At 41.2% G+C, this 23,048-nt stretch overlaps 1 protein-coding gene across 1 annotated transcript; it reads right to left on the bottom strand.

Annotated features, from left to right (window-relative positions):
• Positions 1 to 10,720: 10,720 nt before the first annotated feature.
• LOC311491549 (homeobox protein MSX-2-like) lies at positions 10,721 to 12,241 on the bottom strand. The gene is made up of 2 exons (XM_084549484.1): positions 11,835 to 12,241; positions 10,721 to 11,371 (listed from the first exon to the last, which is right to left on the bottom strand). The coding sequence occupies exons 1-2, from the start codon at positions 12,136 to 12,138 to the stop codon at positions 10,923 to 10,925; spliced, it is 753 nt and encodes a 250-aa protein (XP_084405610.1). The 5' UTR covers positions 12,139 to 12,241; the 3' UTR covers positions 10,721 to 10,922.
• Positions 12,242 to 23,048: the final 10,807 nt, after the last annotated feature.

Consider the following 23,048-nt stretch of genomic DNA (forward strand, 5'->3'; position numbering starts at 1 on the left):
TAATCTTTCATGGACTGACACAGTTTGCACTGTCATACTGTACTGGAACGCACTCCACTGGATATGAGTTGAAAGTGGAGATGAGTCAACCTCTGGCTGAATTTTCCTCGATCAAGTCCACCAGAGGAATAAAGACAGGTTTGATGCATTGGCTCCGTTGCCACCCTCATCTCTGGCCTATCACTAATTGTCAGCCAGGCAGAGTAGAAAACATCTCTGAAGCATGCTAAATGACTAATAAGCCAAGACAGTGAGCACTGATCAAATTATGCCATGAATAATAAGCCGGGTGCAAATGAGGTTTGTGGTTGATTAGTGTTCTCAACAGGGGTGATGTCCATTCCAGCCACGCTCCGGAGCTTAAGCTTGAGAGAGGTGCTGTCTGGCGGAGACGGCTCCGAGGGGAGAGCATGATATTAATGATGCCCGTGTTAATGCTCATGCTGGTAGGATGCCCTGTAGGTGAATGGCAACAATGCTAATGCAAATGAGCTAGCTTGTAGGGGGGGTGGGGGGCAGATGTGTCTTATCTCTTTAAGAGCCCAACATCAGCAGCTGGAAGTGACAGTGACAGAGCAACTGACTACTATGCAGAGAACCTGGAAAGACAGTTGTCTCTTCCACCTGGGCTCAAAATAAATGCACGGCACTTTGGGTGATGGCTGCTGTCTGAGTGTGCCAGTAAACAGTGCTGACTGCGAGAGGACTGGAGCTGATGAGCATGTGTGCTGAGCCATGTCACTGCCCTCCTTTAAAAAGGGCTGCTTAGTCATTTACTGTTATTGAAAGAAAAGGACAAACGAGGCATGTGACAGGAGCTCCTTTGACAAAAGTCTCACGGAAAATACTACTGTCATCATTTGCAAGACATTCAAGTAACGTGCTACTAAAAAGCAAAGTTTCGTATTCCTGTGAAACGCCCACATAAATTTAGTGAAAAATTGTCTGATTCAACTGTTCACTGTTTGAAGTGGTTATAATCCCACCAAATTAGAAAAATCAGTTTCTGTTCTTTGTGAGTAAAAGATCTTATCAACCGATTTCTTATCAACTCTTGTCTTTCTCCAGAGCAGAACTGTTTACCATATGTTTTTAGGTATTAATTATGTAAAAAAAAAAAAAAAAAAAAGAGTTTTAAAATCAGAGTTTTAAATGCTGAGATTCAAATTATTAGCAGAAAGTCAGTGGTATACGAACATAGGACGTGGAGTCTGGAAGCCAATGCAAGACAGGATATCACATCCTTGGCTTTGAATTTAAACATTCTTATGTTGACCTCTTTTACGATTTAATTTAGACTCTTGTGAGTTTCCCAGCCCATCGTAAGTGCAATGCTGAACTTTAAGTAAACTCAAACAGGTCAATAGGTGCTTAACATCGTTGCTCCCTCATGCGTTACCCAAGGCAAAGTGCGGGGCATTTTATCTGTCAACAGTGACTTTATTACTTGATCAAAATAAAAACTATAAATGATGGTGACATTACGTACTTAATTTCAAATCATTCATAATTTATGTTTGTAAAGTAAATCACTGATTAGAATGTAAGCGGTTGCAGTAGAAGGTCAGGGAAGATAAATACCAACTAAAACCATTGCTGGGATCTCCCAGGAGAATATAAATCCTTTGGCAATTTTTTAAGGTTCTGCTCTGTGCATCTGAAAAAGGGGATTAACAGAGCAGGAGGATAGTACAGAAGACCACTCAGCAACACACAATCCCACTCGAGCGATGGCACGGTGACAAGCTGAACAAACATCCCCAACAGAGAGACGGAAAGAACAGGGAGGAGGAGTGGGGAGGGAGATAAGGACGGCGGGATGGAAAGACGGCCTGAGAGCAGACTGTGACAAGGCCACGATAATAAAAAGCAGTCCTCTCACTCTCTTTGAAGGGCTCTGAATCTTTGAAAGACTCTATTGTTTCTGTTTATTTGTGCTGATTTGATTTGGATCCACGTGCTGGTTATTAGGGCTTAACGTTGTTTACAGGTATTTAGAATTTATATTTAGGACGAACGCAACGCCGCTGTAAGTATTTCCCATGGTCTTTTCTAGCGCTGAGGTGTGGGACAGGCATGGGACAGATAGAGAGGAGTGGTCACGGCAATTATTTTCAGCTTAAATGAGGTATCAGACAAGCTTAACATTTTTATTTGAATAAAAATAATTATTATTATAATTAGGGCTGGGACTCCGGTTCAATGGTGATGTTACTGTAGATTTTATTCATTATAATTTGGACAATTAAGACATGTTTGCATGCAATTTATATTAAGTACGAGGAAAAAATAATACCATGCTGCTTTAAAAAAAAACAAAAACAATAAGACTGACCGTCTGGGAGATTTACAAATAATTATATCAGGAAGGAATGAGAAAGGGGTGTGGACAAAGAGGACAAAAAGTCAGCAAAACACAGCCTCAATCACAGGCTCCAGGTCCAGGAATAGAAATAACTCAAACAATCATTGTTGAAGCAAGATGGGACTGTGTCTGTGCATTTGTGGTGGGTTTTTTTTCTTTTTCTTTTTTCAATTCCATAGAAGGGAAGACAATTTGGTCTATTTTTAGGAAGGGACCCATCAAACGGGAACACAGCAGGAGCCTCTTTTAGCCTCTGGAAAGTTCAGATGGGACCACAAGAGCAGACGCAGACATAACACACAGCTGGGAGACTGTGCGTACAAGGATTTTAATCCTTTATTTGGTCATTGAGAACCAAAAGATATAAGGAATCACGCCCGCATTACTCTTTGATTGAGAATCGAACTCCATACAAGCGATGCCGGAGCCAACGGACAGGTTAGCTTTCTAACTCACAGGCTGATCTTGTTATAGCTAAAACGTTGAATGACCAATAGCACACAAAAAAGAAGAAATCCTCACTGATCCATCCATCTGTGTTCTTTCTTAGATTTACAGGAAATAAAGTATAGCTGGAAAACATCAACTCTAACAATACACCAGCTGACCAAATCTAGCTCTAACCCACACAATCTGCTGTGAGCCACTTCAGGGCTCATTGTGCATGTAACAATGTAATACGACTCCCAACTGGAAATAAAAATCCCTCCGGCTGCCTCCTCCAGAAAGAGTTCAAATGTCGGGGTCGGCTACGGAGCAGCCACCCTGCGGCTCGAGTGTTGCTCGAGGACACCACAGCAGGGCAGGTGCTTGGGGGCTTGAACCCAGTCTCTCTCTAGCTCATCACACCAGCCTGCTGCAATTTACCCCTGGCGGCCCTCGAACACAACAAGTTCCTAGGACTTTTCAGCTGAGTCTGCGTATTTGGCGGACATATCAGTGTTCCTCTGCAGACTAACATAGTTCCTCCCATGACTAGAAAACTGGCATCGAATACCGGTGACAATGCCTTTAAAAGCTGCTTCTGTCTTTGGTTTTTGATTACATGATTGTGCGGCTGTGCGTGATGTGTTGATGCGATGATACTAGGTGTCATCTAGGAGGTTTACACGTTACTTCAATACATATCAGCAAGAAATATAAGCATATACGCCTAATGCTGTTAGGAAACAGGTCATTTTCACGAGAAGTTAGTGATATGAAGCTACGACCCGATGCCAAACGCTCGTTGCTGTGTAACTGACGTAATATCTTACAAGTCAGAGCTGAAGTGGCTTTTTTACTGTAGCTGTTGAACGGATGACAATAACCAACTACATCAAGGAAGGAACACTTCAACAGAAAGCAGACGACAATATAGCTGGCCACGCTCGGCTGTTTGGTGATGCAGTCGATGCCTAAGAGGCTACAGCCAAACTAGCAGGTCTGTGAGGGAATACTTTCACACAGACAGAAGTTCTTTTAGTTTAAATGCTAACGTCAGGACGCTAACAAGCACACAACAATCACAACTACTCATGTTGAGATATTTTAGAAGAACCAGTATTACAGAGCCAAACCTCTAACACGGCCTACAAGGTGTTTAAATGAGTACAGCTTCAACTGAAACGGAAGGATTTGTTGACTCAGCTTCAGAGCACCCACGAGTAAGTCATAAACAGCAAAGTGTAAATGCTGGAACAAGACTTTCAGGCAGGCTTATCAGGTTAGAGGAAACACTTAAAACCAAAGGTACAGAGATAATCCGGCAATTGATGCCTGATGAACTGTGGGTATAAATACTGAGCTGATTAGGGAAATGTAAGTAGGTAAGCAGCGAGGCGTGAAAGTTAAGGCAGTAAACTGGTGGGAAACAGGGAGTAGTCAAGTTTGACATGACAGGAGAGGTCTGTCTGCTGCAGTCACACTGATTCTAACTAAAAGTATTAAGTAGGATGAGATGAATTACATACACAAAGACACCTTAATGATGTCTCACTGAATAAAGGAAATAAAGGTGTAAAGGGAGAGTACACATTTAGAGCTAAGCCTGGAATACTCTGAGCTAGCTAGGTAGCAACAAACGCCAGCATCTGATATGAACAATATCAAATCATGAATCGTGAATTTGTTGTCAGCTGCCGGGTAATTGTTTCCAAAGTGATCCTACAAGCCTGGTGGTCATGTGGCCGTTCACACGGCACTGTAAGCTTTTATAGCATGTAGCATCCATGTACGTGATCGCAAACACACTTGCACTATAAAGAAAAAAAGACAACCAGAGGGACATGAATGCCATGAACAAAATCCATGTCATTTGTTTAAAAGGATTTATATGAACACTGAGGGGAGAGTGCAGCAGCGGAAGTGGAGGTGGACGGTTTTTCTGATGTCTATGCTCATCTACTTTAATTGTCCCGACTGGAAGCCCGCTCTCCAGCCCAGGACACCTGCTGTTCTTCAATAATTCAATATGTGACCCAACAGGGCACCAAGCCAATGTTGCTGCTTTACAAGACAGATTTTTTAGCATTGCATCTGTCCAGATTTATAAAAGACGGCAAATTACATGCGCACGTCTAACGAGAACGAAAAACAAACACATAACGCTCACACGTAGACCTTTCATCATGTTCTACACGGGCCACATTACTTCTTCAAACTGAATTCAGAAGACTAACTTCAAGTAAAACCATAAAAGCGTGGATAAAAATAGCAGAATCGCTACTTCTGAGACTTGCAGAGACAGTGACATCTATTTAATTACTTCTTAAAACTTTACTTTTAAAAAAGGCCTTTTCCGATGTCTAGAACGTCTTAGTCTTCTTTCAACGCTGCCATCATACCTATATAATTTTACTGTTGGGTATTTTATCCTTTCTCTCTGTGTGTAGTTGCTTGATTCTGCATAATTTTATTGTGCTGAACTGTCTTATCCGGATTTGTAACTGCGGTTTTCTGGTGGGAACCAGAGATAAAGACATGTCATCATATGTTCGCCCTCCAGCCAAAGAGGAAACACACAGCACAGTTGCTCTCTGGGTGAACTGGTTTTTGTGTTTCTGTTTATGTTGAGCGCATATCTCATGTCACCTTGTGTGTTATTAAGTTACCAGAGAGAGTTGACTGGATAGATCTCCTTCGGTACAACAGAAGCTATGGGGGGAGACTGATGAGTCATGGGCTCTCAGGAGACAGTGCGGACGCACAATAGTAAAGGCTATAGATGGCACCGCTCTCAGAAGGCTCGGACAGGGTGAATAAACCTCCCACAGGGCAATGTATGGATGTCACCGCCAGACGCTAATTCAGCTAATACTGACGTGTCCTATGTGGAAAAGAGCCACTTCAAAGCATACAAAAACATCTAATCTAAAAGGTATGGTGTTTAGCAGGCTTAGGAGAAAGCACGCTGCATGTACAGACATACAAACATCACGCTGTTCTTAAGTCTCTGAGGCAAACAGCAATATTGAGCCCAGATGTCTTCATCTCCAGTCTTTCTAAAGAGCACTGAGGCTCCGCGGGAGAAGACACACATATTAGGTCAGAGCACACAACACCCGGCTGTTGCGTTCTAGGGGGTTGGAACAGTTTTCCAACAATAACGCCACGGGAAATAAAAACACAGTGGCTTTCTGTACATTCTGTACGTCTGCATGTTCCAAAAAAACATTTCTAAAAACTTTAAAGAAAAGGGTAATATCCCTAGTTTGTGTTGTTCTCATGTCTGTGATGACTTCTTTAGGTTGTTCAGTGCCCCAGATACTCATAACAAAAATATAATAATAAAAAAAAGTCATAACCCAAGAGAAGCTTTCTGTCTTAAGATCTCAAAGCTAAAGCTTTTAGGTGTGTCTTTATGTTTAAATAGGTCATGTAGTTTGGCCAACCTGCTTGGGGGAAATGTCTCTTGAAAACCACTTGAAAGAGCGAAACAAAAGACAGAAACTGCTAGAGGTGGGATTACTCTCAGGATAGAGGACAAGGTCTGCCTCTGTGCGTGTGTGTGTTTGAGCATGCGTGTTAGCGCTAAGATCAAGTTCCCTCGGTGAGGAATCTGTCAACTTGTTCCTGTGTCTAAGTCACCACTGCCATGATAACAAGCGCACAAATTGACTGTGGAGAAACGTGAAGAAGGTTAACTGTGTGTCTAATTATGTTATGATTGCTGACAGCCCTTTATGCCTTTAACACAACATGAAACATGAGGACACAGTGAGAGAGCGAGAGAGAGAGAGAGAGAAAAAAAAAGGTGTTCAAAGATGCAGAACCTGAAAATCCACAACAAAGATGGTGGATAGTGCAGGGGTTGTTCGGGGAAACACACCTGCTCCACAGCTTTGAAGACTAGATGAAAGCAGGCCCCTCTTTCTTATTATTGCACTTTGAACAACACAAATGTCAGTGGTGGCTCTGAGTGCTTCCACTCCAGCTTAAGACAACACATGCAAATAGACAAAAACGTATTTGCCAATCTGACAACCCCTGCCCAGTATTTGGGGACAAAGCTGTAAATTAAAAAAATAAATAAAATAAAGCAAATACTGAAAGGCACTGCAAGTACAGCAAAAAACATCATCGTGCATGCAGTCACTATGACAGTGAGGGTTTTCCAGCCATGTTTTCAAGTTTCCAATGCAAGAGTCTTGTAAGAGCGTTTCAGGGTTTCTCTCTTTGCAGCATTTTGTTTCTAAATGCTGTCAAAGTGGAGGAGATGTGCTCGTTTTATCTACCTTTTGCATTTTTTCTTTAGTGCTTCGGTTACTTGTAAGGTGTGTCCAGGTTAAAAAAAAAAAAACTCCACCCCTCTCATCGCTCATATTTGTCATATCTCACATTACAGATGTGCTTTGTGAGAAGTGATCCTCACATTTTTTTTTTTCACTGGTGTGCGCTGAAGCGAATATTGTATCTCGGCTTTGCTCCTGCGTGCAGTTAGAATTTAAAATGTGAATCTCAGTGAATCTCAGTTGCGTCTAACAGGCTAGGACAGGAGAGGAGAAGGACAGCGAGAGATCCCAAAGTGTCTTTTGTTTTCTATCAGTGCGCTGGCTCTGGCGGCTTTCTTGTACCTTAAACTGATTTTTAACAGGATTAAACGAATTCGTACATTATGTGCAGTCGTGTTTAATGAAATGCCACTCAGACAAAGGCAATTAGAGGACTGTCAATTCCTTGGAATATACATATCATTATAACTAAGAGTAGAAAACAGTCACTTTAGTCTAAATCAGATTAAATCTCATTCTCAATCTGAGCAGATGCAACACTGCTTGGCAACGATGCATGTATAAGAACCTAAAGGCTTCTGTTCCTGCAACACTGAACTTTAACAATCCCCAATCCCCAAACTCGTGCCATTTACCGTCGGCGCAACGGAACGACGCCTAGGAGTTTCATCTTTTATTCAGCAGGTTACTCATGATGAATTCAACAGACATTATCTAAAAGCCTGTAAGTTGCAACTTAGGTAACATGTAAATCTCTATCTAAGATGATGGTGTTACCTGAAGTGTTCTGAGATGTCTTTTTAAACGCCAAGAATAAGTCTATTAATATGAGAGCGGCGAGGACTGGATGGCCTTGGTGATATCAGGGGACCGGCAACAGACGGGAAGCTGCTACATCTAGTGGACTTCAGGCAGAACTTCAGGTCAGGAACCAGGCGTACGCAGTGACATGCTGATAGTAGCTCTTTAATATCTTTATGAATGAATGGATGAATGAATGAATGGAGTATAAAACAGACTAGTGTTGCGCAATACGATTGTAAAACTAACCACAAAAAGGAAGTCTATCTAAGAATTATATTCACGTTCACATGTGCATTGTCAGAGTTGCTGGCTGAGGTGTTCTTCTTGTTCAGTATGTTATTTTTGCCACAAATGGTACCATCCTGGCCAAAACTAGCCCTGTCCTTCAATGAGTTAAGTTTAGGTAATACCTATGAGTCATGTGCATTTTTATGCTCCACAAACTGCTTTATTCATAAACAGTTTCGACTGCAGGGAAATCCAGGATGAGCCGGAGGGAGCTTGTCAGCTGGCTGCGCGCTGGCGCTGACCCAACGAAACTGACAGCGCTGTGTCACAGAGGTCGAGAGGTCACAGAGGTGTGGCTTACTTACGCTGTGCGTATCTGAATGTGACAACCTCAAAGCAGAGGATGCCTCATCAAAAGTAGCCTCCTAAAACGGTGTATGACACGAGGGATGCAATCCGCAGTCACTGCTCTGTACAAAAACACTACAATTTAAATATTCATCTTTCTCTTTTATAAAATTTCTGTATGTCTTGACGGCCAGCATGAAAGGGAGGAACAATTACTGCAAAGGGAAGCTGTTTAACTGTACACATGGGCATCTGATTACTGTATTAAGATAAGTTGAAAAATGTGAACTTATCCTTTAATCCGCTATGAGCTCTGTTGGATTCAAAACTCGCTTGGCTGATGAAATATTAAAGCTTGCCTAACATGAAGCCTCATTGACTATTCTGCCTGAGAAACTCAGATTAGCTCTATCGCAACATTATCGTCATTCCTGTAGTCATATTAGCATGTCCATCATTTTGATTTTTTTTTTTACTGTACGTGTTTATATTTATTATTATTCACATATGTGATCATTAACCTCTCTTTTCTATTTATCAGATGTTAGATGGTCCGTGATTTACACCGAAAACATCTGATACTGGAGACTGCGGTTATTGGTCAATCATAGCCATTAAAGACCTTATTATCAGCCTAATGCTGGGTTAAATTTCAAAATGGAGAGGAGCAAATGGACTGTGAAATATGCGCTAATGGCAACAAGATTTCCCCAAGTTTACGGGAGGAGAAATGGAAAGAGAGAGGGAGAGTCTGCACATATAATTTCACAGAGTTTTGGAGTCAGAATTCTGAGACAAGCACAATTAAACCAGGAACTGCAAAGAGACAGGCTGGTGTAATGCCGCGTTACAAAGTTCACAGAGACAGGCCGAGTTCAGCTAAAGTATACCGTTTGAAAATAAAGCTCACGTCAAACAAATAAATCTCTACCTCTGCCACATCCAAGAGCAATACGAAAACACGTGTTTACGATTAAGACAGCGTGAGACGTGCAATTTGCAGAAATCATTCCCTTTTCTCTAAGCGTAATTTCACATCTTCAGGGGAAATTTGATATTCATTAAAGAGCGCAACACCTCTGCACTCGGGCCACCCAGTTGTGTAACCCACCCATACGTAGTGGATCCCAACTCATTTTTCTTAGCACACGAGAGCAGCCAACAGTCACACAGTATTACACCACGCTAGTTTAAAGCTCTAAAACAGATTGGTAAACTGAGTAGTTCAGTGGTTTGACTAATATGTTTTGGTTCGTCACCCACAGCTTTCCGTCTTTAAAGGTTCCTAAAAAATGCAGAAAAACAATGTAAAGTTGGAACACCAGCGTCTTTGGTACATAATAGTTCAAACTCAGTTAAGACCACCACACTGTTGTTAGGCCCGGATGATTTACTCTCGTACTGTGAGTGACTAATCAGCTTGGTTTGAGTATGAATTAGTGAGACTCTAAACTCAAAAACTGTGACGTTAAGCATTCTTCCTTCAGTAATAAATCCAGACTGGCAGAAGAAGTGAGCAGTCTGCGCAGCGGCGAGCACGGCTGTCACTTTTGTTCAGGATGGAACTAAACCATTTATGATCAGGAGTTAAAATCCATCAGGCTGTAAAGGTCAGTGCAGACATTTGGATATGCAACAGCAGAAAACAAGAAAACAAATAAGAAAATGAATGTCACATCGTCGCGTATACTTGTATAGGGCAGAGCCGTCGTTAGTTATGAGTAACACTAATGGCGTGGCTCAGAGGGGAGGGTACGGACGTCTGTGCACTATAGAAGTTCTGCGAAGAACGAAGAGGGGAAACTTTTCTGGAGAAAAACACAGCACGTAGACTGGGATGAGAGCTAGATGAGAGCATGCTGGATGTGCAGTAAACAAAAGAAACTGGATGACAGAAGCAGATGGGCTCCCAGACTCAACTGAAGAACTGAGATTCACTTCAGAAACACCCATTTAAAGTTGTGTATTACAAGGCAACTGCATTTAAGTAAGCAACTTTTTCATTTTGTATGTATTGCTCAAACAACTAAAGAGAGCAAAGGAGAAGATGAACTAAAGGCTTCAATTTAATATCAGACACATAAAATACAAACCTTTATGAAAGTAGACATGCATCATAAAATAATCTAAAGGCTATAACAAATAAATATGTGTATTTGGAAACACTTTAATTATCAAATTTCTCACCATATTCAAGGATGACAAGTGAAAAATATTATATATATATAAAAAAAGTTTACAATGAAGCTTTCAAACAGTAAAGGAGACTCTAGATGCCGTTTCCTTTTCCCTCCATCAAGTAGGCCATTCATAAATTCTCCTTATAACTCAAGAGAAAAAAATCCACTTCCGATCCTTTGCAAACAAGTTCTTTTTTTATAAGGTGCATCATTTAATGATACACTCTTGTCATTCCTCGTTAAAAAACACTCTGTCTGTATAGGTCTGTAGTTCTGCTTCCTCTCTCAGGAGAGGTGGAACAGGCTGTAGCCGAGCCGTGAGGCGTACATGGCCAGATGTGCGGGAGGGAAAGCGGGGTTGCGGCTGTACGAGCCGCCCAGTCCGTAGAGCGCTGATGAACCAGCCTGCAGGTTAACACCGAGGGGAAAGCCTAAAGACGAGAAGCCTGGATAGAAGACAGCTTTGGACCCCACGGCAGTCGACATCTTGAGCTTCTCCGCCTCGGCCTCCTGAAGCCTCTTGGCCTTGGCTCGTCGATTCTGGAACCAGATCTTGACCTGCGTCTCGGACAGCGTCAGGGAAGAGGAGAACTCGGCCCGCTCCGCGATGGACAGGTACTGCTTCTGGCGGAATTTTCTCTCCAGGGCCAGGAGCTGCATCGTGGTGAAGGGAGTGCGAGGCTTGCGGTTGGTTTTGTGCTTCCTCAGGGAGCAGACTGCTGGACTGAGCTGTCCTAGAAGACAGGAGGAAAACATGAGACTTAATATAAACACTGGTAGATAAATACGATATAGAACTTTCTAGTTATTCAATTAGACAAAAGAAACAAAAAATAAAATAAAATAATGGACGCCAATATTTATAAAGAACATCTCCTGCTACTATTTTGCATCAACGTAAACTAGTTACCTTTGGACAGCTTAGGCTCTAAGGATTTCAGATTTATTTATTTATGCACTTTATTTGACTTAGTGGTTAATTTGTTTATCCTAAGAGATTGTCATATTTAAATTGGTTATTGGCTCATTGTTTAAATTCAGTCAGAGTAGCACTAAACAAACCAAAAGGGAAATAATCATAAATATTCAAAAATAACTATGTGCAAAAAGAAACAACAACAATTTTTCACCACTTCACCTAGAGATGTAAAATGATTACATGAATCACTAAAACTCTACTGAAAATAATCCACTCACCGGATGTTGTGGAGATCTTAATGGAGCTGGATGTCCAAGACGGACTTTCCTCTGCTTCCGATGACTCTGATTTAACGGATGCTAGATGTTGATTAAACCCGTCGGGCCTGTGCGTCTCATCCTCCTCCGGATCGTCATTTCCACTCGGTCTTTTGGTCGCAGGCAGCGGGCCCCTGTCCGACATCAGAGCCTCCACGCTGAAGGGCAGACAGGAGGACACCTGCGCCGTGCGCTTCTTAGGTCGCGATCGCTGCACATCTTCGTCCGCAGAAAACTCATCTCTCGAGTCTCCGGAGGCAGACATGCTTTCTTTTGGACCGCGATCAATATTTAATTTCAATCCATAAACCACATACCTTTTTTTTTTCTTTTTTTTTCCTGTCCAAACATAAAGCGTCCAGTCGCAGCAACTCTTCCCAAGTTGTCCCAAAGTTGGGAAAACTTTGGCAGACACGAACCTTGAGCCAACGATGCGTCCTGATCCTGGGGTCTGGAGAAGACTTGTGATTGGACGGCGTGTTTGGGGCAGTCTACCACACCCCTAAACACAGCTACACATGAGCCTCATTTAGCAGTAATTACCAAGGAGAAGATTGTTTCTTGAAAATAGCTCACAGTGTTTTATCATAATTACTGACAGCATTTTTTTCTTTTACTGCGAGCTGACAGTGAGAACACAGAAACACAGCCCTGCTTGATATCTTGAATTAATAAACAAGAATCCTGGACTGAACCCTGGTACAAAAACCTACGAATATATATGTAAATCAATCCCCTGTCTGCTAAACTCTATCCCATCCTGCAATTAGGCTTGCCAGATTCGTCTGGCTGCGTCTCCGAGCATCAGCAGTACCTGGATAGAAAGCATCAGGGTGGGATCTATCTTAAAAGCCGTATTTCTACTTCACAAAAGCTGACAGAGCTGACAATTCAAGCCCGAACTTGCAGGCCCTAACACAGCAATTGTAGGAGTGATCACAATGGTAATCAATAGGAATCACGGTGCTCTTACAGCAACTACACACTTAACTGCGAGAGTCAGTTTGCAGATGGATTATGGTTTTGGGCAGGCTTTAAAATGACTGTCATTACATTGTTATTATTAACACCTTGTAATTAGGTCTGTGGAATCCGGTTCTTTTAAGCAGGATTTAACGGTAATGACGGTAAATTGCTACCTTCCTGAGGTGTGTGGCGCCCGCTGCGATTAGTCCCAGTCTCTGCTCTGTCGGAGGAGACAGCGGTGTCTCGTGCCTGTTTGAAGCTCATACCTGTGGGGCTCCGGAGTATTAGGAAACATCATGAGAAGTATAGCTGCAGCTCTCGCCTTCCTAAACGCTGCCTCCGAGGACTCGCTGCAGGGACAAAGCAACGCAGCGTTCCGAAAACCAGCACACTGATGTTAAAACTAGCATAAAGAGCTGGAGAGAACAATGTCTGGGGCGATTCTGCTTGAGATATAGTGTTCATCCATCCAAGAACAGACATGCACAGAAGTTGATGCATGATTAATGTGCCTATGGCATGATGTGTCCTGTAGTTTGCTCCTCGTATGCTTTTTTACACTGCTGTGTGTCTCCTTGTCTTGTGCGTCTCACTCACAGACAGATGTCCATACGTACAAAGGCAGCCTGTCCAGAGCTCTGTGATCAGTCCTCAGACAGAACGAGTGCTCTCTGTAATCATCGGGATTACAGCGGCATCAGGGTCTCAACTCCCCAGCAACCTCCACGTCATTAGCCCCATATGAAACAGAGTGCTCTCACAGCATGAGCTCACTCTCCTCTAATAAACACATGCAAATCAAATAAGGCACTTCCATGGTACATCAATATGATTCTCTCCCTACAGGTTTACGGACACGAGACAGACAGACACGAGAGTGTTTACGTGACTGATTGAAATTCAAACACAAATGAAGAGTCAAAGGGATCAAGGCTCACTGGAAACACTTAGCTACACGCTAACAACTACATTTCAGTACAAATCAGTTAGCTGAAAAAACATAGTTCAGGTAGAGTGGGGTGGATAATGATGGTAAACATGATACCACCATGTTGGTTATTATGTTCTTGAAAATAAGACACATTTACACTTCTACTCACATTTAAAATCTTAAATCAGTATCTGGCGTGCATGTAAAAGGCTGTGACACACCAAGTCGACAGTCTCCAGTGTCAGACCCGGGTCTGTGAGCCTCTGTGGCTCTAGTTTTTGGATCATATTTCATATTGCTGCCAACAGTCTGCAGCCTATTAGCCAATTCAGGATGTTGAGTGCATTGGTGACATATTATTTCCAAGGGCACACAGACATACTTTGACTTATCTGAACATTTCCAGTACACTATTATTTTCACAACGGCATGATTATTTAGGATAAATAAACTGTAAACCGGTGTGCAACACGATTCAGCAGAGGTCTGCTTTGTGTGACTTGTTTGTAGTTTCTAGTAATAACTCTGTAAAGAAAACAGACTCCTGCCACCTGCTGGTGTGAAGACACATTTCCTTTCATGCAGGTGTATACTGTATAGTATGAGTCTTTGTTCCAGTACTACTTTTTGGCAACGTCACAGTAGGACTTTGTTTCCGGTTGTTTTTTGAGGACTCTCTGGTGTGTCTGTACCTCAAAGTAGAGCACACTGCATCACTGCACGTTACCACTAAGTACGGGGACAGGAGGATAGAGCGTTGAACATTTAAAGGGGATATATTAGATTAAAGGAAGATGTAGCAGCACATTATTTTTTTTTTTGTATTCAGTGGCAACTGGATGGAATTTTCCAAGACTGTACTTGAGTCAGGTGTGCAGGCTCCCCGTGTTGGCCTAGAAAACAACTTGTGCTGTTACAGGAGCAGCTATGGTCGAGGCAGCTCAGGTAACTTATGTGACATTCCACTCTGAAACTGTTAAAGGCTTATTCGTTTTCATGCTCCAGTAAATTTTCATTTGCAGAGCTGTGATCAAAACACTCCACAAACTGATCTGAACTAAACCTGCCACGCGCTGCAGCTCCACTATGTTACTGATTGAAGTACTTCTTTGTCTTCGTGTCTGGGTTTAGGCATTGCAGCAGTGAGACAACCCTGCCACCATGATGCCAAACTGGAAATGACTAAATTGTCCCTAGGAATGTTGATTTGGGATGTGTCAGGACGGGTATCGGGGAATGGAGGTTTAGGACCCAAATGCAGAACTTAAGAGGTAGGAGTTGGCAAAAAAAAAGATATTTAATACAAAAAGACAAAACTTACAAAAACTAAGAGCGGTGCTGAGGTCGCAGGAAATCCAAGAAAAAACAAAACACTATCAAAACTACAACTTGGCATGGAAATGTACGACATGGAACATGGACATGGCAGACAAACAGTATGACACAACAAGGAACAAAGGGGAAGGCAGGGCTATATATACACACGAGGAACAGAGGGGTGACGAGACACAGGTGAAGCAAATCAAGAAACAAGACAAGGAGAAACCGATGACCTAATCAAAAGGGAAAACACACGGAGTAACACATAACAGGAAATCAAGAACTTAACAAAATAAAACAGGAAACAGAAAAACTAAAAACCAAGAACTTAACAAAATACAAAAGAGAAAAGAAACCCAAGAAACTAAACCCTGACAGGATGCACCATTGTCACTTTTTGTCAGAGCTGTGTACCAGCTACACACTGTCGGCTATTATTACGTCCCACTGCAGCTTAATCTCCAAAATTTAGCAGCTGGCAAATCAGCGTGGAGGTGTGTTACCAGCATTTACTGCTGCTGTCTACTGCTGTTTACTGCTGGTGCGAGAGCAACACAAAGATGTTCAGTCCTCTTTTTTTTTTTTTTTTTAAAGGAGATGATCCTTGAAATCTGCCACCAGGGTAATTTAAACTTCTCGACTACTTTTCTCCAGTAACCCGGCCTAAATTACTGATGGAGCTGGTGAAACTTGACCATCCAGGCAGGGCTAACGTTCTCAGCTCACACTAACCTACCCAAGCACCACTTAACAGTATTTCTTCTACTTCTGCTTCACTTGCATTAGATCTGTTGGTAACATTGTAATGTATGGATGCACACACATTCGTATACGTAAATGGATCACATGGAATTCTGCAGCTGTAAAATTGTCAACATCAACACATTTCGTTTTACCAAACGCTGTAATTTGTATCTTTACAGGGTGCTCGTAATTATAAATCACAGGTCGTGCTCTCAATGCTACTGAATAAAAAAATCTGACCATAACTTGGACAATATACCAAGTAAAATGTTTTGCCTAGAGTGCAAAATAAAGATATGAGCTTCGTCTCCTGTCTCACAAACAATGCCAGCCAGAGCAGTGACAGAATAATAATACGGACAGCTGACAATGATGGAATAAGACCTAAGATAGATAGTCCATAAGAAAGCTTGCGTGCAAACATAGAAGAGCCTGATACCCTACGGGCCCCTATAGAAGACGGCTGTGATTATGAGATGAAGCATCCTTTCCATATTCCTAGCCATAGACCTTTGACAAAATTTCAAAGAGTTTTGCATCTACTTAAGTCATGGCTTTGCTTCCAGGACACGCAGCATCATGCTCAAAAGGTTCAAAGTTAAACACATGCTGCACATAACAACCCACAGACTGATTGACTGTAGCCATCATGGCCCAATCAAGACCAAATCAATATCTCATCTGCAGAAAGTCGAAAATAAACAAGTCAGAAAGTAAGAAAGGCGCAATCATGTGCTGCGTTAAGATAACTCATGTTTAATGTCATAAGTACAGGGCAGGCCAGATCACAGCTAGAAGCAAAATGAGCTCTAAAAATGTTTCCCAACTCTTAAGGAGAGGAGTTTATATTTGTTGCACTTTGGCCTGCATGCCTCCAGATTAGTCGTGTGTTATAAAGCTGCCACCCACCCCTCCCAAAACTGTTTATTTACTAAAGCATGGTACAAGCGCTGTTCTGCTTGAGAGTGGAAAGTGCACTCTGAGCTCTGAAAAGAGCCCATGGCGCGCTTTCACACTTACATTGATGTACAACCAGTATTGTTTTCTACAAGATTTAAAGTGTTTTTGAAAGTAATTCTTCATTACATTGGGTATTAAATGCAAATCAATGCAAAATATATTATGTGTGTTGTTTATTAAGTTGACTTATTGTGAAAGGGCAAAGAGAAATGTCAGAGTATATGTTTATGTTTCCACACACTGTTGACTGGTCCATGTCGACAAAACAAATGACAAACAATTTGACTGACAAGAAAACCTCACCTAGCAATTTGACGTCACGAATATATTATTCAAACTGTATTCCTGAAAATGAGCTACGGAAAATATTAGTCATCATATAATTAAGATCACAAGTGGCAGACAAGTGCGTAAGTATTGGTAAATTGAGCACCACAAACTATAACGCGGATGTAACAGCTTGCTCAACCCTAGTTTATGTTACACACAGATAAAGCTAAAACACTGAAGACACTGCAAATTCCAAGCATAACATTATGACTAATATTGTGTTAGTGGTTTTAATGTTACGCCTGATCGGTGTACAAGTGGAAGCCACCTACTAAAAAATAAAATAAAATAGGTGTTGTGATTATTAATGAAGTACACAAGGGCTCACTATTTCATTTAATTAAGTTGTGTTTAATTAAGTTGTGATTCTTTCCATGTGACAGAACCTGATGAGTCATGACGTTAATCATAAAGTTCATAACTTTTGATTCCCGTCCAGCTGGCACAAATTAGCCATAGTTAGCTCATAAAAAAATGTCATCATGTATGGAGGGTGGGGCTCATGTGTCTTTGCCAGCTCCATCTGTCAGAATGATTACATAGTTGTGCAGGCGATTCACAGGTAAAATAACACCTTGACAAAGTAACACCTATCATTAGTCACGGCATGACATGAACCACTTGACCTTGACTCTTACATCTTTAAATATCATTCCAAGTGAATCTGTGGTGTTTTCTGATGTTATCTTAGGACGGTATCGGCTGTTATCTTTCGTTTGTCGTCATAGATTTCATTCCGGGGCAAACCAACTGACAGATAGTGCCAAGAAAGAGAAGAACGCATTAATCTTCTTGTTTTTTGTATTTTTTCTTTCCATTAGGTTTTTGTTTTTTTCCATTGTGACTGTCTGGCGCTATTACGTCAGAAATCCTAGGTGGTAAATGTATCTTTTCCGTTGTAGAGGTAAAAGAGAAACATTAGTCTGGCACTTCAGCAGTCTGTTGACTCGGTCACGGCTGATGAAACTCTGTGACAGCGTTTGTGTTCCCGCAAATTCCAACATCCTGAACTGAATATGATTAAAAGCTTTTAAGGAGGCGGTATCTATTCACAGCACACAAGGCGCCCTTAGGCCATTGTGGTTTAACACATTTTACGGTGATGGTTCTTCTACGTATGTTCTTCGGTTCATCAGGGGTGAAGTTAAGCAAAATGTCAAACACGTCATGTTGAATTTTAATGATACTTAATAAGAAAGGTTTGCATTTAAGGTGTCTCCAGTCACTATGTTGGATCCAGTTTTACTTATTAGCCATGACCAAACTTTATTACTCAAAGTGTAACAGTCCTGAGGATTTTAAAACTTTGCTCATTAAATAACGTATGACTTGTACTTTGAGTTATAAGCAGGACGACAGAAGATTTTAAGTTTTGCTATACTAAAAATGGATGAAATGTCTGTAGGCAGAAAGTAACCATAAGTCAGGAAACTAAACGGTGGAAACTATCTTAAAGGAAAGTAAAAACTATTGTGTTAATAGCTCTACTGGTCTACTGGTTATTACCTCTAACTGGTCAAAGAACAGGTTTGAACGTTTCAGCAACTTCACTGCCAGTTTAAAGATTGATACATTTTTTTTTGTTTTGTTTTGTTTTTTAACAATACAGTGCGTATAATCGCTAACATGACAAATGTGAACTAAACATCACCGCACTTCATGTGTCTGTGTATGAAAAGTGTCGCAAGTTGTAGTATGAGCTGGTTCACCTGCTAGTTAAGCTGCTCTTGGTCGACAGGTGGATTGAATTTTGATTATAATTTTTTTTTTTTTGTGTCCATCCAGAAACAGCACTGTAACAACTCAGCACTTTCATTTGCTGACATTACCAGGTCCTGTTTCTCACACTGAGCCCTTTCTGTCAGGAAGTGGTGCAGCTGGTGTTAAAACATAATGAATCACACATCATCATCAAAAGCAACTCCCACAATACTGTCTACTGCAGCTGCTTAGTGTAAAAGAAACGGAGACGTTGCATTTTATAGATGCAACAGAAGATAACGTACAAGAATCCACAGTTGGGAGCAAAGCTTACTCATCTAGAGCTCGCTGCCTTTCATTAGCTATTGTGTTTCTGCTAACTACAGGCCCCCACACAACAAAACAAGCTGGGCCCCTGACTACACCAACGATGCAGCAAACCACCAATCAAAACACTTGAGAGTGAGGTCTGAAAGTCCAGCGTTCACAGTCTGACAGTCTCCTCGAAGACAGCAGCTCTGATGGGCCGAAGGCCTGCTCAGCTACTATACAGTGCTGTGAAAACACCAGTGTTTACAGTTCAAAACCACAAGCTCTATTTGCTGCAGAATGCATCAGTTTGTTTGTAAAACTAGAATTAAAGCATCTTCAGTTCGGTGTTTACACGAGCTGAATCTAGCGAGGCATGATAACATTACTCTGTACGTCTAAGCTGCTTGAAGTTGTGTGTGATAATGTGTGGAACTGCCCAAATCGTATTTTTAAAGCGCAAGTTGTTCAAACCAGCTGTGCAGTTTGCTCTAGAGAGCAATTAGTTTGAGAGAATAGCTATTAATCAAACTTGTTTTAAATTGCAGGCTGCTGGGGCAAGTGAAACACGTCTGATGACACGGTGGTTTACAGGTAATGAGAGAAATAATCACATTGGTGACAGCAGGTACACTAAGACATTAATTAATACAGCAGATTTCACTTAAACGTAATAATATATCTGGTAATTAAATTGAGCTCGGTGTGAAATAGTCACTGGCTCTTCGCAGTAAACTTAAATCATACACAACACTAGAAGCTGTTTACTTTAGCACGTACTCTCTGAGCACTTCTCTGAACTTTTACTGAGAACTCTGATCAGGCTGCCATGTTATGTTCAGGGCTGAGGAGAGTAACACAACTGGTCTCTGAACACAGAAGCAATGAGGCTCACCAATCAAAACATTAAGAAACCGTTGAGCAATTTACACTAAATTGTCCGGCTCCGTGGTTTAACAGCTATTATTTTACACTTAAAATAATCACAGCCATATGCCGCGCTCAGGGTGATTTATATAAATCCTGTTAAAAAGAATAAAATTCAAACATTCTGTGAAAAACTTTAGACCAATACAATTTTTTTTAATATTATTCAAAATAAGAATGAATGAAAAATGCTATACCTTACTGAACAATGAAGCCAGCTGACTTTATTGCACAATGAAATCTTAATATGAATAAATAAATCTTCAGCACTATTCTCATTCAGAATAGGTTATATTTAAAATGGAAAGGACAGCAATAAATAAAACGTTTAAATCTGGATAATAAAAAATGGGTACCAACACACATTACTAGCACAACAGGGTGTTGGTGCCCTCTGGTGGATATAATTTCATCTGAGCTGCAACATGCACAAATTTCATAAAAAAAAAAACCTGCAAAATCTTATGCAGCACAACTTTGTTGTTTCTGTTTTTTGTGGGTGTTTTAGGAGTAAGTTGTCATGTTATTAATAAGTTAATAGTTATGTACATAACAGCAGAACGATGGAGTGGGCGCTTACCTTTTTCTTCTCATCCGTTGCTTTGATGATGAGGACAACATAAAACATTCCAATGCACCGCAGTGCTGTAAAAGTCTTAACCTACACTGAACAGTAAAAGCTTTCAAAGGCAATATGAACTACAGAGTCTCTGTACTCAAGTGGACTAACACTGTCCATTGAACACTGTGTAAAAAAAAGTGTTTTCCTTGACAAATATTTCTATGTAGGTTGCTTTAAGAACAGGCCACCTATGCCTTGTTGTAACACTAGCTTAAACGCCCCATACTTAATAAATTAAATATATCCACTAACTGAAACACTGATGTAAAGAAACGCAGATGATGATCACTGCTACGGCTGTGGGTCATTTCGATCCATCCAGACTCAGCTGGCCTGCCTGAGGGCAGCCAGTCTCTGTCTGATTAGGTGGTTCTCCTCTAGCATCTTGGAGATGGTCCTAAGAACCGAAATCTTGACCTAACCAGAACAGGGGACACATCCCAATAAAGGAAAGAGTGCTTGGTAGTCTGGTTCATATGTACACAGGATACAAATTGTATGTGCGATGGATGACACAGAGCAGATTCAGCATCTCTGACTTGATATAGCAAAAAAAACAAAAAAAAAACACCACCAGTAACAACTGTGACTCCCAATCAAGCTGTGACTGTGCAGTAAATGGAAGTCAGGCATCATTTATTTTATTATTTACACCTTTTCCAACCGCCTCGTGCTAAAATGTCTTATTTTTTCACTACTTTTTATCCAACACAGACACATTTACTGTGAATAAATGGATGTTTGTAATGCACAGTTTGGGTAATGGTGTAAAAGTACAAAAGGCCATCTCTAAAGCCTCTGTGGCTCAGTGGAAGGGGACCTGCTCTTTATGTAGATGCTAACAAAATAATATAATTAAATAATATAATAACATATTAAATTTCTGCCAACAGATGCATCTAGATCCTCCTTTAAACATCAAATTGTTTTGAGTGAAACACAATGTAACAACAAAAAGTGTATACTGTTTCACCATTGTTCAGCACGCTCTCCAATTTCTCTGTCACTGCACATACTGTACGTTGCATAACACCCACCTTTTCCTTCTCTTCCGTTGCTTTAATGTCTGACCTTTGGGAGAAAAAGAAAACATCTCTGTCGGCAGGGGCAGGGGCAGGGGCAGAGTCAGCATCGGTACCTGACAACAGCAACAATAACAATGTGAATATATGATCTGCTCCTGTTTAGTCTATAAAATACACAGAAGTAGTTCATGGCTTGTATAGGCTCTGTTTTGTCAGCTTTGTATAAAGCAGGTCAACTTTAGCTGTCAGGGCAGCACCCCATAACAGTTTATTAAAACTGAGAGCAACACTGTACAAGAACTAGAAAATATATAAATAAAGTTTTGTGTTTATATTTACTGGGACACATATATTAGCAAAGGCACATTATGGACTGTTGTTTCAACCACTAAATTAGCCATTAAAAATAACAAGCAGATAATATTTCTTTATGTATTCACCATCTTGTGACTTCATAGTGTTATGAATAACCTCTAATATTGGGAGTTACTGTACTGTTTTGGTGCTAGCAGGACACAGGACAGCGCTAAGCTAGTGCTAATTTAGCTAAGTCTAAAGTTACCATAGAATGATACACCTAAAAAGTAAGCTAACCAGTTAGCATTAGCTAACCCAGCTAAATTAGTGGGCTCATCTCTTAGCTAATATTATCTGCAATATTACCGCGTCTTTCTTCTTCTTGGGTCACAGTTGTCTTGGTTTTATTTGGGCCGGGCTCCACTATCCAGACTGTTGGTATTTCGTCGTCCTTGCTCAACTTCCCAAGCAAAGTACGGCTGTTGTGTTTTGGTAATTTTACTTTCAAGACATTTTTTTCAGGCCTTCCATTTCCACGCCTTTTCCCGCGCTTGTCCCCATGGCGACGGGAGGGCGTCGGGGCCTGGTCCACCGTGTCTCTCCGTTCTGACTGTGCCTCACTTCTTTGACTGGAGCTTTGCTGCGAACCAAATCTTGGTACGTACACGGTTTTAACAGGCGGCATCTTTTCTCTTTACAGACCGTCCACACACTAAATGTTTGCTAAGGCCTTTCTGCCTGGACTAAGCTTCAACGGTTGGTCCTGTGCTTGTTGTGGCGCTGTCCGCCAGCAGGTGGCACTGTTGTCCCGACATGTGATTTCCATAATTTCTTTAAGTTAGTTTTCAGCCTGATAAACCTAAAGATCATTTTGTCAAGAAACAGTGGTGGAGGAAGTATTCACATACAGTAAGTAAAGGTGTACAAAATAAGTATTGCAGGTCAAGAAAACATTCCTTTATCAGAATTATATAGACACCAATTTCCTCCATTAATTATTCTAACAATCATTTACTCAGATCAGCCACAACATTAAAACCACT

This window comes from Chelon labrosus (assembly GCF_963514085.1).
Source record: "Chelon labrosus genome assembly, chromosome: 8".
NCBI lineage: Eukaryota > Metazoa > Chordata > Actinopteri > Mugiliformes > Mugilidae > Chelon > Chelon labrosus.

Coding starts and splice junctions, on each gene's coding strand:
- LOC311491549 (XM_084549484.1), bottom strand. CDS start 12,138: ATGTCTGCCTCCGGAGACTCGAGAGATGAGTTTTCTGCGGACGAAGAT. Junction 11,372..11,834: donor TAAGATCTCCACAACATCCG/GTGAGTGGATTA, acceptor CCTGTCTTCTAG/GACAGCTCAGTCCAGCAGTC.